Here is a 17,454-nt window from a genome sequence, read left to right on the forward strand (position 1 = left end):
CCTGACCTTCCTATCAGTCCTACATAATTATACCCACATGATTATATATCTTTATGTGTGATTGTTATATAATGAGAGCTAGTTTGGTGTAGTGGTTAAGGCACCAGTCTAGAAACTGGGATACCATGAGCTCTACTCATCTCTTAGGCACAACTGGTTGACCTTCGGCCTAAGTCACTTTCTAGGAAGCAGACAATGGCAAAACACTTTCAACCAAGAAACTCCAGGGACTTGTCCAATAGTAAGAGGCTAACTTAAAGGCAGCAAAAAAAAAAAAAAAAAAACCTTTCCACCCTATATACAGTATTATATTATAGGTTAATCAGTAGCATATTTCTGAATATCATCACTGGAAACAAAGATAGCCATTGCCCTTACAGCCTGTTTTTTAATTATCCATTAATGTCTGATTAACAGAGTTGGAGAGGACCTTATAGGTCATCTAGTCCAACCCTCCCCCCCCTGCTCAAACAGGAGAGCCTAGTTAGTAAGACATTACTAACAGACTCATATCTGTTAAGATAGTATGCTGTTTGAAGCAGACTTGTATGCTCATAAGACCTGTCCTCTCTCTCTCTGGTATAAAAATGAAGCCTGGCAGTTTTTCAATAGCCTACTGTATCAGCAGTTAGCAATTGGCCATTAAGAGTAATGGGCTATGCGAACAAACAAATCACTAGGTTATTTTTGTCCCTACACTTTCATTTGTAGGTATAAATCAGCATAGAAAAAATGTTATGCAAATTAGTTTTGTGTGTTTCGGTTGTGGGGTTATGATTAAATTGATCCTTTCCCTGACACACACAAACACACTTGCAAAAATATCCCTTTGGACTAAAATGTTAAGGATTAGGTTCGATCCACCACGGCTCAGGCTTCCCTGTCATTACACCTCAACTTAATCCGGGGTTCCAATCTCCAGTTTTCTCCAAAGCGTTTTTTTCTTCATAGAAAGAATTCTGGAACTCCTGTTAAATGATGCTATTTTCCCCAGAAAAAAAAAATGAAACATCCCACAAGTCATCTTCTGGACTAATTCTATGTCCATCTCAGCAAAATAAATACTGTAGCCATGTGATTTCTTAAACCAGGAGTGTCAAACCGGTGACCCGTTGGCTGGATGCGTCACGCACAGGCCATGCCCACCCCAGCTCCAGGAATGGGGGAAACGCTGCAAAACATCACGTGATGGCAATGTAACGCCATGAGTTTGATACCTGCTGGTATCTCCATGCCAGGGCCCAAAAGGAATTAGAAGTTGGCCAGTGCTTCCCCGCTGTGACTTGCCGACAGATTCCAGGTTTAAACTGTTTATATTTTCAGTAATTTACAACCTAGTTTATTTTTCAGTAATTTATAACCTAGTTTATTTATAACCAGATTATATTTCTCAGGCATGTTATGCATGCCTCTGGTGCCCTCTTCAGGATGCAGGGTAATGATCTATCCGTGGGAAAGAAATTTTGCATAAAAATACTACTTCTCTGTTTCTCACTGTACTGTCGTGTGTGTGTGTGTGTGTGTGTGTGTGTGAGAGAGAGAGAGAGAGAGAGAGAGAGAGAGAGAGAGAGAGAGGGAGGGAGGGAGGGAGGGAGGGAGAGGGAGAGATTGAGAGAGAGAGATTCCATTAAGCATTTGATTTATCTCAGAAAATGGTGGCTGAGCCTAAAAAGAAACACTAATTTTAAGCAAGCAAAGAAACTGTTGATGCATGCCCATAGTTGATGAAACTTGAATTGGGTTCGGTTGTGTCTCTAAAATAAAATCTGGACAAGTGCATGTATATTTGGAGCATGAAGCTGTGGTGGAACTTAAGGAGCCAAACTAATTTTAGGTGATTAAGGTACCAGACTAAAAACTAGGAGATGGTGAGTTCTAGTCTAAACTTAGGCCTGAAGCCAGCTGGATGGCCTTGAACCAGTCACTCTCTCTCTCTCTCTCTCTCTCTCTCAAAACCCTAGAAAGCAGGCACTTCTGAAAACTTGCCAAGAAAAATGCAGGGACTAGTCTTGGCAGTTGCCAGGAAACACCACTGAGATTGAAAACAGCAAGAACAAAAATGAGTTGCACCCAGTGGTGGGTTCCTCCCGGTTTGGTCCGGTTCGGCCGAGCCAGTAGCAGTGATGATATGACGTCACCGAACCGGTTCTCCCCCCCCCACATTATTCTTACCTTTTATTTGGCCCCACCCCCAATCTATTGCTGCCTCCTGAGTCCCAGCTGATGACTAGAGTGAAAAAAACTGTTTAAACTCTTGCCGCGGGGCTTCAAAGGGCTGTCCTACAGCTGATCAGTGTTAAAAGCAACCAAATGAGTCCGGTCATAAGTGCGAGGACTGGTTGTAAGTGCGAAGACCTTCCAGAAATGACTGACCAGCTAGCCACGCCCACCTAGTCACATGACCTCCAAGCCACACCCACAAAATAAGCCACGCCCACAGAACCGGTAGTAAAAACATTTAGAACCTACCCCTGATTGCATCCACATGTACTGGAAGAGCCCAATAGCAGTTTAGTGGCATAGCTGTCAAAGCCTATGACTAAGAGGGTCCAGGATCGGATCTGGTCTCCATCATGGAATTTTGAGGTGATTTTGAGCTACTTCCCACCTCTACCTTCCAGGGTTGTGGTGAAGGTAACATGAAGAGAGGTCTGTGTTTAGAATTCCTTGAGTTCCTGGAGAAGAGATGAGATACAACAAAAACTCAACAAAACTCAGACAAAACTCAGACAAAAACTGTGTGTTATCCTTGATGGGGATACTCAAATTTGCATTTTTAAAAATTAGGTGAGGTTAGAATGTATTGTTGCTATTTTTGCTGCCTGTGTGCCTTTAAAGGTAAAGGTTGCCCTCGCACCTATATGCTAGTCGTTCCCGACTCTAGGGGGCGGTGCTTATCTCTGTTTCAAAGCTGAAGAGCCAGTGCTGTTCGAAGACATCTCTGTGGTCATGTGACCAGGACGACTAAAAACGCCAAAGGCGCACGAAGCGCTGTTACCTTCCCACCAAAGGTGGTCCCTATTTTTCTACTTGCATTTTTTTACGTGCTTTCAAACTGCTAGGTTGGGCAGAAGCTGGGAAAAGGAACAGGAGCTCACTCCGTTACGTGGCACTATTTTTTTATTTATTTTATTTATTTATTTATTTTAATTTGATTTATATGCCGCCCTTCTCCGAAGACTCAGGGCGGCTTACAATGTGCTCAGCAATAGCCTTCATCCTTTTGTATATTTATACAAAGTGAGCTTATTGCCCCCACAAACTGGGTCCTCATTTCACCTACCTTAGAAAGGATGGAAGGCTGAGTCAACCTTGAGCCTTGGCGAGATTCAAATCCTGCTGTAATTGCAGGCAGCTGGTCTTAATAAGCTTAATAACAGGGTGCCTTAAACCCCTGTACTACCAAGGCTCTAGGGATTTGAACCGCTGAACTGCTGACCTTTTGATCGACAAGCTCAGCATCTTAGCCTCTGAGCCACCGCATCCCTCTTTTGTGCCTTTACCAGAAACCTATTGTGTAGAAAGAACAAGTGAGGTATTCTTTCACCACTTTATCTTTGTGCCTATAAAAGTGCCTACTAAATTTCCATATAAAGCTGCTTCTGATAAAAGCACAACATTAGACAAGAAGGGAAAAATAACCCAAATGCCAGACTGCAAAAACAACAAATATGATCAAGGAACATCCTTTTATGATTAGAAGCCAATGAAGTATTTTTGGTATTAGGAAAATATTTTCCTGGCCTCTAGCCCATCAGTATACAGTATTTTGAATTAACTGGTGTCTCTAAAGACTACTTAATGGACCATGTGCTATAATGCTAACTGTTATCAGAAAATAACAAAAATGCTGGTCAGTTTACCTTTCTTCAAGGCAGGCCATAGCTGGCATACCAGCTAAGCCTGAACTGCTCAAAACTGGCTTGTTCCCTGCTAGGATTTTCCCCAGCAGGATCCTAGAATTCTCAAGATTACAGTAAGAAATGTCTAATTGCTTCAGATTACCCTGCCGCTACGTACTTAGATAATCTTGTTGAGACCAAGAGCATTTCTTCTCCATAAAGATTTTCAAGTTCCACATCTTGGATACTTCCCAGGTTGCACTTTTGAGGTAAACTGGGATTGCAAATTCCAGTATTCTCTGCCTGAAGAGATTATTGCCTCAGAATGAAAGGGGTTGCATCAAGTGGTGGGATTCAAGTAATTTAACAACTGGTTCTCTGCCCTAATGATTTCTTCCAACAACCAATTTGCCAAACTGCTCAGAAAGTTAACAACCGGTTCTCCCGAAGTGGTGGGAACTGGCAGAATCCCACCACTGGTTGCATACCCACGTATCTGGAAGGCGCCAACCTGAGAAAGGCAGATCCAAACATCAAATGCCCATTGGTCAGGTGGGCATGGAAAGAAAGTTCTTTTGGAAATGAGAAGCAAGCTTGGCACCAATTGGGGATTAGAGAGTGTTCAGAAAACTCTTATCTCTTTGGGTATATAGATACAGAAAGACATGTTTCTACTCTTCTTCCCTGTTACCAGCTTGTGCTCCCTGTGCCCCTCTTCCTTGTTCTAGTAGTAGACATGGTCAGTAGAGGATTCCATAGACTCTGGGAGTTAAGATTCATTTAAATTGGGAACCAAAAATAACCCTCTTTTGCTTTAAGAGCCATATTAAAGGTCATAAGTTAGCTAAGTATAGCTGTCACCAAGTTGCTCCTATATATAAACCACCCTGGAGCTCTGAAAATGACCATCTATTAAAGAGATCATATTGGCAGGGATCAGGTAGAAAACTTAAGAGGTGGGATGTATTTTTCTTCTGGAATTCACTGCCACAAAAGCATGGGAAAAACCACCAACGTGAACTGCTTTCCGGAAAAAAAATATAATAAAACAAATACCTGGACAAGAAACAACTGCCAATTAGACTATGAAACTCAGACAAGTAAAATTCCTTTTAAGTGGCAATGTATTTTTAGTGATCAAATACTGAGGATTAGCAAGAGGCTGGTATGAGCAATTTGTCTGCTTTGAAACTTCGTGGGCCAGCCAGTAAGCCAACGTCAGAACAGGGGCAGGTAATTCTGTCGTTAATTTGTTACAGTTTTATTACTTAACTTTCCCTCCCTTCCTCCCTCCCTCCTTGTTCCCTCCCTTTCCCTCTCTCTTTCTGTCTCTCTCCCACTCATACACTCTCTCACACACAAAAACACAGACAAATGTAAATTAATGCAGTTTTCCATAGACTTTTCCTAACATATGAACTTCTGCGCACGCATTTGTTTTTAAATGCAAATATTTTTCCAGTAGTAAAATTCTTCTCCCTCTCTCTCTCTCTCTTTCTTTCTTTCTTTTTTTTTTTTTTTTTTTTGCATACTTTTATCTAATACACATTTGAGAGGAAATCTATTTTTCAGATGTGATCCATGTTGCTATTTGTCTTCATTTCAGGCTTGTCTTGAGAGATCTAAAAAAGAAATATTGACCTAAAAAAATTCTGATGGTCCAGATTTTTTAATCCCTTTGTCAGAATATACACTTATAGACAATGTTGATAAAAATGATCATTACTCTCACTAATAGTAAATTCAGCTGGGGAATGTCCATTGAAGCCAAAATATGATGGGCACCCCAGGACTGACCTCTTGATGGGATGGCACTATCCTGAAGGGAGCCTATCCATGATCTAGGGCCATGATGGCGAACCTGTGGCACACGTGGCATGCGCACCATTGCCCCAGCTCAGTCAGCTGGTCATTGGGTTTCCAAGGCATGCGCACCAACCAGCTGGTAGTTGGGTTTCTGGCACTCTGAGGTGCACGTGCTTTCCAGTTTGGGGACTCTGTGCCTAAAAAGTTCATCATCACTGATCTAGGGTGTCTTCCAAGGTCACAGCTACTGCTGGATGGGGCAGAATAGACTTTGCCAACCTCAGTTAGATTACCAGCTGTAGGCCTTCCTGAAGCAGGAGGACCATGCAGTTGTAATTCCCTCTCTCATTGCCATTTGTTTGGATACTGCAGTACACTTTAATATGGTGCTCCCTTTAAAGACAACTCAGAAATTGTACTTGGTGCAAAATGCAGCAGTTCCAGATGTTAGTTGCCAGTGATTCTTCTCTGAAACAACCCCCCCCCCCCCGCCGCAATAATTGGCCTTTAAAATGGAAGAATCCTCATTACAAATTTAGCAAGGAAGTTCTGATTTAAGTTCACCTTAAATTAAGGATCCCTTCCCCCTCCCTTTTTTTTTTTTGAGAACTAAAGTGGGCAAAATTAGAAACAAAGAGTTGATGATCAAAATGAGTCATCACAGTAACAATGCATTATGGAAATGAAGTGTGTCACAGTGCATGGATAGGAGGAAAAGACCTATAGCTAAGATTGGTATGCTGTATATAATATGTCCTGAGTCTTACAGTTGTCTTTATTTTAAATAGTTTGTCTAAATTACTGCCTAAACTATTGTCAAAACAATTCATCTAAACTATATCTCCAAAACTTTCTGTTACCAAAGCTGAGTGCATAAATCTCTGTCCGTGAGGCTTCATCTGTGGGTTTGAATGAGGTCCAGTGGTCACAAAGACACTGTTTGAAGTTACAGCAGCATTGAAAAAAAATGATTTATGGACCGATCCTCACAATTACAATTATTACAGCATTGCCACAAACGTGTGATCAAAATTAGACTGCTAGGCAATCGGCATATTTATGACAATTGCAGTATTCCAAAATCATGTGATCGCCATTTGGAATCCAGTACATTGGTGAACATGGTGACAAGTCCAAACACAAATTGAAAATGTTCTTTCTTGTTTTTCCCATCTAGAAAGGGAATCCCGGGAGCATGAAGAACCAACCACTTCTGAGATGGCTGAGGAAACCTATTCATCCAAAATGTACAGAAACAAGGGGCTCGGGCGCTACTCTGAGCTAAAGGTAGAGGCATTGAAGAAAGACCGCAAGAAGAAATTGACCTTATCTAAGATTGTGGGTGGGGCAGAAAATACTGCACACCCTCGAGTTGCTGCTCCGGAGCTAAGACCAGAATTCGAATTGGTAAGAGCCATCCTTCCAAAGACCTCTAAGTCTTCCTTTCTCTATATCTTTTTTTCTTGCTTTTCTCTCTCTCATGTTCCTGCTACCTTTATTTTGAGTAGAGGCCATTAACCAGAAGAGCCTGGAATACTGTGAGGCAGACAGAGTTGGTGGACATCCAGCGAGACAGCATTAAAAGCTCAATATGAAGTGGGAAAACAGTAATCAGAACTGTTTTGGGGGCAGTATTGTTCAACATTTTTATTAATTATCTGGATAGGAGCCAGTTTGGTCTAGCGCAGAGGTGGTATTCAGCAGGTTCTGACCAGTTCTGGAGAACCGGTAGTGGAAATTTTGAGTAGTTCGAAGAACCGGTAAATACCACCTCTGACTGGCCCCACCCCAATCTATTTGCTGCCTCCCGAGTCCCAGCTGATCGGGAAGAAATGGGGATTTTGCAGTAACTTTCCTCTGGAGTGGGGAGGAAATGGGGATTTTGCAGTAACTTCCCCTGCCCTGCCCACCAAACCCTGCCCACCAAGCCATGCCATGCCCACCAAGCCACACCCACAGAACTGGTAGTAAAAAAATTTGAATCCCACTGCTGGTCTAGTGGTTAAGACTCTAGGCTTATAACGAGGAGAAGTTTCTCCTGGGAGGTCTGTGAGTTCTAGTCTGGCCTTAGGTATAAAAGGCAACTGGGTGACTTTGAGCCAGTCATTCTCTCTCAGCCCAGGAGGAGGAAGGGGTATTGTGTGGATTTGATACCTTGAGTTATTTATAAAAATAATAAATGTTGGATTAAAAATAAATAAATAAACAATAGGATTGGTTAGCTACTTATCAAATATTTGGAGAACAACATTGGGAGTTACCAGAAGTAACATTATGGCCAATACTCGGATGTCAGAACAAGATTTCAGTCTAATTTGGTTAGGTGGGAAGACTGGGCTGAGAAGAACATGATGTCTGTTAACAAGGACAAATGTAAGTTATTATATTTAGAGAGAAAAAATACAGGATGCATATACAAGATAGGAGACTCATAGCTTCGAAACATAACATCTGAGAAGGACATGGTTGTGGCCCTTGACAACAAGCTGCACATGAATCAGCCATATTCCATTTTCTCCTGATATTTTTACAAAAAGACAGGTGTTGTGGGTTTTTTTCATTTTTGTCACGTTGCTTGCATTGTTTCAATTGGCTTAAGCGGAGGAACAAACCAGGATCCTAACTGGCACCACACATGCTTTCCAACCAAACAATGCATTTTCCAATTTCTATGAGGTTATCAGACCTGCCGAATTTCAGATAAAAATTCCCGTTTTACAGACCCATACCATTTTGGGAGCTTTCTTTCTCTCTTGCTTTTTCTAGTAGCCTTTTCTATGAACTGGGCAGGCGCTATCAGAAAGTTTCTGTAATTTTGTTCCTGCTAAAAATTGCTGAGATGTGAATTCTGTTTGGAATTTCATTCAGAGAAATTTGTTTGGATCCTCAGGTTTTCATAACTTAAACCAGTAGGCTTTCTGGATCATGTTTACAGTAGTCAAAGTAAGAGGGAGTCTCTTGCCGCTTTTATGTGCCGAAAGGAACAATCATCATATTTCAAGAAATTTGGAGAAGGCAAAAGAACAGTTGGCATATTGCGGTTAGGAGGGCCTTTCACAGTTCATCTTGTGTACCAGCTGTGCTTTTTATTTGATCGGGAGACCCTTCAGACTGTTACTCATGCCTTGGTCACCTCACTTTGGATGAGTGCAATGTGCTTAACATGGGGCTGCCGTTGAAGATCACTTGGAAGTTACAGCTGGTTCAAAATGCGGTGGCATTTTAAGCATTAACGGGCACCTCTTAATGTGCCCCTGTGTCTCTACTGCTATGCAAGCTGCCAGTTAGTTTCCAAGTGTAATTCAAGGTGCTGGTTGTTACCTATAAAGCCTTGTATGGCGTAGAGCTTGGATACCTGAGAAACAACTTATCTCCAATCGTTCAAGTATGTTCCAGCAGAATGAGTGCACTCCAAGTCCCCATCACTAATTATTGCCATGTTGTGGGACTTAGGAAGCTGCCTTCTCTGTTGTAGCCCCCAAACAGAATCCCTTTCCCGTCCCCCCAGATAAAGATGGCACCTTCTTTGCTGAGGTTCTGGAAAGCTTTAAAAACCTGATTTTGGCCCCAAGCCTGGGATTTATTATTTGTTCAATGCCCTCTGTTTTATTTTATTCATCTTGTTGTTTATCAGATCATTTTAGTCTGACTTGTCTGTCTGATTTTATGTTTTGAGCTGGTTTGTTTGTTTGTTTGTTTTTCAGTTTTGTAAAAAGTGGCCCAGAGTCCACTTTTTTTTTTTTTAATTTGATTTATATGCCGCCCTTCTCCGAAGACTCAGGGCGGCTTACAATGTGCTCAGCAATAGCCTTCATCCTCTTGTATATTTATACAAAGTCAGCTTATTGCCCCCACAAACTGGGTCCTCATTTCACCTACCTTAGAAAGGATGGAAGGCTGAGTCAACCTTGAGCCTTGGCGAGATTCGAACCCTGCAGTAATTGCAGGCAGCTGGTCTTAATAACCAGCTTAATAACAGGGTGCCTTAAACCCCTGTACTACCAAGGCTCTGTACCACTGACATTGGGTGTCCAATATGTTTAAATAAATAACAATATCAGTCTTCACACTCAGATAAATTGAGCCATTGTCAAGATTGCTGTCCCTATGAGTATACTCTGGTTAATCGGATCCCACGCTGGGAAGCTCTGTGTTCACTCACACCTAGCCTTGAGTTTCTTGGTATTCCTTAACCAACCTTTCTGTGGTTGCTTCTCTTTCTTCAGGGCCCTTGCCGTCGGCAAATGGAGGCGTCATTACAGGAGCTCAAATCTAGCCAGCGAATGATTCCTCGAGCTGTTCATCTTCCCAACTGTGACAGGAAAGGTTTCTATAAAAGGAAACAGGTATTATTTCCTGCTGGATTCAGAATAAACATGTATGCTTTGCAGATAAGGAGCAGGGAAAAAATTTGCCCTGTTTTTTTCATTGTCAATCCAGACACCAGATTTGAGTTTCCACCAATGGGAAACCTCTTGCCCTACCACCATTTTGGAGCTTTGAATCTCAGGCCATAGCTGAGACAGAAGTTAAATTTATTCAATTGTAGGAAGGCTAGAGAATACCCCAAAAAACAATGAGGAGAAGGCTTCATTTTAGATCCAGAATCCCTGAAATTGTTGTATATGCATGGTTCCAGATAGGATACTGTGTTTCCCCCAAAATAAGACTCTTGTCTTATATTTTTTTGAACCCTGAAATAAGTGCTTGGCCTTATTTTCAGGGAGGTCTTATTATTTTGGGGCACATGAAGCAAGACAGGGATCCTCTTGCCATCTTACCTGATTTCCAACTCTGTCTCCCTAATCCTAACCAGAGGAAATAGCGGGGACCAACTGCGCATGCGGTTAAATATTTTCGGGGAGGCCTTATTTTTGAGGGATGGTTTATTTTCGGGTGAGGACTTATTTTTGGGGGAGGACTTATTTTCAGGGGAGGTCTTATTTTGGGGAAAACACAGCAGCTTTCCCCCTGTATTAGAGGGGAGGCCAGTCACCATCTCAGGAGTGCACTGCATAGCCTTCTCCTGCACCCCAAATAAATGAACCCCAAATAAATGAATTTCTGACCTTGGAGGAATATTCTGTAAGATCAGCCCTGCTGAGCTAAGTAAGGAGCTGGATTTACCTTCTGTCCTCCTCTCCTGATAGCTTGATGATAAGTTGAAAGTTCAGGTTAATTCCATCTGGCTAATGCAAGATGAATCAGGTGTTAGAAATGGCAGCCTGGCTATCCTCCTGCTCACTGTTGATCCTTTTCCTTCCCCTCTCTAGTGCAAACCATCTCGGGGCCGAAAACGTGGCCTGTGTTGGTGTGTGGACAAGTATGGATTGAAGCTGCCAGGAACTGATTATGTAGCTGGAGACCTGCAGTGTCACAACTTTGACAGCGGAAACACAGAATGAAGATCCCGGTTGCCTCTCTCTGCCAGAGCCCTTCCCCCACCCATCACCCACCCACACCTCACGATGCCCCAAAAGACTGATTCCTTTCATCTCATTTAAGGAACTGTGGACCTCGGAATCTACAGCATATGTCATCAGCTTCTCTCAGTGGCCATGACAGAGACTGAAGGAGAAAAGGCAACCCATTAAGGCGGAAGGGAAGGGAAGGGAAGGGAAGGAAGAAAGGAAGGAAGAAAGGAAGGAAGGAAGATGACCATGATGACCACCTCCATGGGACAGGGCCATCAAGAAGCTCATAGGCCACCATGCTTGCCCTTGACTCTAGCCTGCCACCCAGAGAAGCACTGACCTAGGAAGCTCTCAGAGGCACTTGAATAATAATTTCTGTTCTCCTTTCTTTGATATTGCAGTTTAAAGCCTTTCCAGTTTAAAAAAGTACTTAGTTTAAACAAACAACTCTTAGGACAAGCAGGCCTCTGGTTATCTATTATCTATTTGGGCATGTTTTTCTTTCTTTCTTCTTTTTTTAAAAAAAAAATATGTTCATTTCTGGAATCTCTTCTCTCTTTCCCCTAACAAGGACTAAAAGCATGTTGGTGCCCTTGCCCTCTATGACTTCCCTTTTATTAAAAAGCAAAAGGTCAGATGACAACAGAATCCTATAGTGGGATGAAGCAAAATTAAGAATTAAAAACTTACTGTTCCCAGTGGGTTTCTTTCCCAGGACAGCAAAAGGGTTCAACCTGATTATTTAAAGTGTCTTGTACAGTCCTTTCCTATGTAAATACAGATGTGTGCACAGATGTTTACTCTTTGTTCTCGATTGAACAATCCCATTTCCTTACATGCAAAGCCCTTTGATTTTAATTGTGCATGAAGGCCTGGCAACTTGCTCAGGGCTACATGCATAAGTCAAAGGTGTTCAGAGTTGGTGTATTTGCAGGAACAGTGCCCAAGTTGAAACATGGTTTGCCAGACATCTTGCAGGCACTTAAAGCCTGAAATGTTTGTTGCTTCTATAAACACACCTGTGGATTTCCATCTTTTGACAGGCTAAAATAGTAAGATCCCTTTGCTTTTTTGCTTTTGTTTTTTTTTTAAACTCTGGAAGGACACCTGATTCTTCACTACGATATCCCAAATGCCCTTTACAATGAAAATTCCAAGAGGCTGGTTGATGATTCATAAAATTACCCATACTAGAAATGTAAACATGATCTGTAATAAGGCCAATGTTTTACCATTTCCCCATATCTACAACATTCAGAGAAGTCTCTGTCAGCAAAGGCCTCTACTATTTCAAAGCCTATTTGAGTGACTGGCTGAAAAGAGGTTATCCCTTTTTTCCCCTGCCTCTCTCTCTCCTGACAGAACTTCGGCATCTCTAACAACTGCTTAGTAAACAGAAATTTAACAGTGAAGATTTGACCTACTACACTAATGTGTTATTTGTCCCAGGGAGAAGCTGTATCTATTTAATTTTTGACAGTGCCCCACTGTGAAAAACCTAGGGACCCTGTCAGGAAAGGAAGAGAAACCAAACCCATACAACCACTTGCAGAGTGGTTGATTCAACAGCTTTGGCATTCAGGCTTGGGCAGACCACTAAAGCTGTTTAATTTCTTTGTAATTATAATTGTTGCTTTAATTCTTTGTTATGTTTCCATGGATGCTGCCATAACAAAGTTGTTGTTTTTTCCCCAATGCCCATAACAATGAATGAAAGGCAAGGCCACAACAAGAAGGAACAGCTCCCATTCTGATTGTGGGACGAATTCTTGAAATAGCAGTTGGCAAGAAATATTGGCCCACCATGATCTAACTAGCCAATATAAGACAGTCCTGAATATATTTCCCTTCCGAGAGAGGACTCTAAAGGACTTGAGGATCTTGCTGGGGCTGACTGCAAGTACTTCCAAGCCAAGTACTGATCAGAAACATGGAGAAAAAAAGCTGGCTTCCTAGGAGCAGGAACAACAAACTCACAACTGTCCAGCATCCAGAAAGGGTGCTACTGATGGGAGAACCAGAAGGACACCCATGATGCACAATACTCACAGCTAACACAGATGAAAGGAAATGAGAAATCCTCCTGACAGGATTGGCTATTGCATCCGAGTGACTGTGGTGGGTTTTGCTCCTTCACCACTAATATTCAACTAGGTTCAAAAACTACATTGGAAAGCTAATGAATATCTGGCATTAGCAGGGATATGGGAATTGGCAAGAAAAAACTGGGATATTTGGCCTCACTATGAAAGCAGAAGGTAGATGGGCAAAATCCTCTCCTTATAAGGATGGATGCAAACATTTATTTCTTCAGTAGGTATACATGTTTCAAGTCTGATTAGTTGTTGGTTACTATCAACAGAAAAATTCAGCTCTATCCATTTGTCCCACATCTTGATATCTGATCCAATTATTTGTTATTTCCAGAAATTGTCACCTCTAAGTGCTCCATCTGTCATCTTCCCTGGGCTTTGGCAGCAGTGGTTTCATAGCTATTCTTCTAAGAGTTGAGGCTCAGCCTACCATGAGCTTTCATACAAACAAATGGTTGAACTGAACTTTTGATTGAAATATTTGCTACTGTGACAGCTGGATCCAAGTACTTTCCCCGTTCCCATCCTGCTTTAGGAAGAGGATAATATGCCTAAATTTACTATCTCCACTGGGCTGGTAGCTGGTTGAATTGTTTCTGTCCTCTTCTGTTCTAAGAAAGCCCTGAAGTATTCTGCTGGCTCTATAATTAGTCAAAACCCTAAACCCTCCTTTCAAATTCTATAATAGATAAAATGCTAGAGACCACTAATGCTAAGTAATGACAGTGTAGCTCTTTTAGGAATTCTGTGCCAGCTTCTCCAACTTGGCAACTCTCAAAAGTGTTGGGACAGTGATCCTCAAAACCCCCAGGGAAAAGCTCTTCTGTTAGGATGGCATCAATGGCATCAAGTAGGAGAAGGTTGGTCTACATAATAAATCCAGAAATTGTATGAATGGACTTCTCCGTCCCAAGTATATGATGCATGAAAAGAGTACATATCAATGTGATGGTGAAAGGAGGAAGATTATGTGTGCTGTTGGCAACTTGAGGCACTTTTTTGCCAGCCTCTGTGGTAACTTATGCCCAAGCAAGAGATTTGTATGTGATTTAGATTTTCTGTCAGGTCTTCTATGAGGAGTTGGGAAGAGTTAAATCCAATCCCCATCAATTATTGCTAAACCACAAAGCCTCCTCAAGCCCTGAGGACAGAATTTCTTCTCGAATGATATCCAAATGGTAGTCAGTGGTCTCTTTGGAAAAATGGCCAGTGTTCCCAGTCGGGATGACCTAATATTGTGAAAGAATAATTTGTCTTAGAATTCCTTCAAATGACCAATCGCTGCCGTAATTATTCCTATCTTTACTCTGGGCCTGACATTTCCAGGGGAAGCTCATTTAGAAAACCCCTTTGCCTTCCATCAGTTATGACTAGACTAGACTAGGCTAGGCTAGGCTAGGCTAGGCTAGGCTAGGCTAGACTAGAGTAAACTAGACTAGAGTAGAGTAGACTAGAGGAACAGAATGGTCTTTCTCATATATGTCATATCTGCTAACGTCTGACATTTGATGGTGGAGGTTGACTTTGGTCCCCTTTTGAATGAAACTGACCCTGCCTAAGGATGGGTTGGAGCCTCTTTATTTTCTATAGGGCAAGGATTCTTTAACAAAACCATTTGTCTCCATGCACACATGGAGCTAGCATTAAAGAAGAGAAGGTGAGGTATATACATCTGCAGGTACATCTGCCTAGAACATAAAGTGGGAGGAAATTCACTAGGCACATAAGAAAAGTAAGTGAGGCAAATTTACAGGTCATGCTGGGTTTCTATTACTTTACTATAATATATATATATAATTTTTGCTTAGCTCTTTCCAAAGTATGAGTGTCCAGAATCCTACTATATGACTGAATTTCCTAAGTTTCCTAGAAAGAGAAATAATCGTTTATTTAGAAAGAAAAAATATTGTTAAGTGTCAGCCTGAGATACAAATTCATCCTAAATTACCTAAGACGAAAGAATGTAACTCAAATGCTTCTTCCTTCCCTAGTTTTAATTCAAACCATGTTATTTCCTTTTCCTCCTCACCCACCATTCTTGATATGTATCTGTTGTTTCCTGACACTTGAAAACATTACCCTACCCATAGAAAATACCAGCTTTTCTTCCTCCATAAACAGACTTGAGGAAGATCACTGGTCTTCCTATCCGTGAGACACATAAGACAAATTCTACTGTCAAGGGAAGTGACTGGGGAGGGGATAATTTCCCCATATAATTGTTCCCTTGTCAGCCCCAATGCAATATTTCTGCCACCGCTGTTTCAGAAGCTCATCGATTGCCTCCAAGGATAGTCCCTTCATCTTGCTATTTGGCTGACTGAGATAAGAAAGAGAAACCAACCCAAGTACATTAGCTAGAGTAGAATCTCCCTTGCATCTGTATTATTTAATCTTGACTTAAATAGCCTGGGGATAGGTCACCATTGTAGACTTCAACCCATAGAAGTCTTCACTGGATTTCTTGCCCCAACTAAAATCTCACTAGAAATGCAACGGAGCTCTTTTTCTAAGCCATCCCTGCAAGCTTTGATTATTCTAGGAAAGATGAATATAGCAAATTTGGGGATAATATTCTTCCCCATGAGGGCAGCTATCATGAGAATTAACCTTTATTCTTTCTCCACCTACTAAACTCCTTTACCTTCAAATCCAGCCATTTGGAAGAAGGTGAAATTGCTTCAGGCAGTTGGTTCTGGGTAAAGATCATCTTTCTTTCCTGCAAAGGAGAGGTCTTTCTAGGTTTCCTGCCCAAGTTCCAAAATAATTTGATCAGACCTGCCCTAAGTGGAGGAAAAGGGAAGCAAGTCACTTTGGCCAACAACCCTGCTGCTTTGAATCCCATCTTTATCCTTGACCAAAGGGAGAAAGCTCCCCTGATTATTCCCCCTCCCCAACAATAAATGACCCTCCTCCCATTAGAGGAGCAAATCACAATGAGAGGAGGTAAGAAAAATGATAAAAGACAAAGCAGTGGGGGACGCTCCCTTCAGAAGTATAAACAATGGAAGTGCGAAGGAGGCTTTGGAGGCACCGAAGGTAGTAAATTCTGAACTCCAAGAGCATCATCAGCCAGTTGGGATTAGGAGCACACCTAGGCCTCTAACAGCCTTCTCCAACCTGAGGACTCTCCAGATGTGTCTTAACACTCTCCAAATCCTAAGCCACCCTGGCCAGACGTTAGAGTTTCAAGGCATCTGGAAAGCACCAAGTCAGAGAAGGCTTCTCTAGAGAGTCACACTGCAGCTGATAATATTCAAAAGCAGGCAGCTTCTAGAATAGCCCAAACCTATTTGCAGCCAGAGATCCTTTGTCAGTGCTGTGGTGGACAGTTGTATTTTGAAACCACTAGTTCAAACTGCACTATTTCTCCACTTCATCCCTCTCTCCTTCCTTCTTCCACTTTTAATAGAGCCTAGATAACTTCCGCAGTTAGCCAGTCACCCCAGTTCCCAGCTCCCTCCCCGCTTCTTGTTCGGAGCTGCTTGGCTAATGCCCCAAAACTTGAGTCCTTCCATTTCCAACCTTGTCCCCCCCCCCTTTAAGCCCTTCCAATGCAATGATTACACCCCACGATAGCACAGTGAACAGAAAAAGATTCCGAGATTCCTGCCTGGTTTTGTTTTTGTTTTTCATTACACCATTTATTCACTACACATTTTACAGTAGCTTTTAATAGCTTTACATACATACATACATACATACAGTACCTTAGTTCTGTGGCTGTTTTGTTTTTGTTTTCCTTTGCAGTAAACAAGAATATTCATACTCTTACCAGTGGGGGGGAAATGCAGTTTGTGAAAAAAAAAAAAGAAACTGACAATGGATGAGGAGTGTAATGCTCTGTTTAGCATTTTGTACTTAAAAAAAAAAAAGAATCTCACATTTTATTAAAAGGTGAAGATTGCTGTATACTATTTATTCAACTTATAATTTATGTTACTCTTTGATCTTTGTCTTTTCTTATGACAAAGCATTTATTTAATAAAGTTATGCATTCAGTTAAGTCTGCGTGCATGGCCTAAAACAAGTCTGTGTGTTCAGTATACGCTGGATTAAAACTGGCCAGCCAGTTATTAAACGAGACAATGGAGAATCTTTTGAGTCTTTGGAACTAGCAAAGTATTAATGGCCGTGGACAAAAGAGCTACATAGAAATGGAGATGGATTAAAGACCTATTATTGCACAAGTCTTGGAGGATATTGGGCTGAGCATCGGAATTATCCTTCATTCATCAGGGTTCCCCACTGTTTTACGTCACTTTTCCACTAAGAGTCAATAGCATCTGCTTTTTCATG

At 41.7% G+C, this 17,454-nt stretch overlaps 1 protein-coding gene across 1 annotated transcript in view; it reads left to right on the top strand.

Annotated features, from left to right (window-relative positions):
* IGFBP5 (insulin like growth factor binding protein 5) overlaps window positions 1-17,185 on the top strand; it is a 42,391-nt gene extending 25,206 nt beyond the window's left edge. Inside the window, exons 2-4 of the mRNA XM_034421893.3 lie at window positions 6,826-7,055; window positions 9,875-9,994; window positions 10,922-17,185. Coding sequence (XP_034277784.1) covers window positions 6,826-7,055; window positions 9,875-9,994; window positions 10,922-11,053 — 482 coding nt within the window. The 3' untranslated portion in view covers window positions 11,054-17,185. The remainder of the gene's footprint in view (window positions 1-6,825; window positions 7,056-9,874; window positions 9,995-10,921) is intronic.
* Window positions 17,186-17,454: the final 269 nt, after the last annotated feature.

Source organism: Pantherophis guttatus, chromosome 1 (assembly GCF_059756535.1).
Source record: "Pantherophis guttatus breed Tessera chromosome 1, ASM5975653v1, whole genome shotgun sequence".
In the NCBI taxonomy this organism is placed as follows: Eukaryota; Metazoa; Chordata; class Lepidosauria; order Squamata; family Colubridae; genus Pantherophis; species Pantherophis guttatus.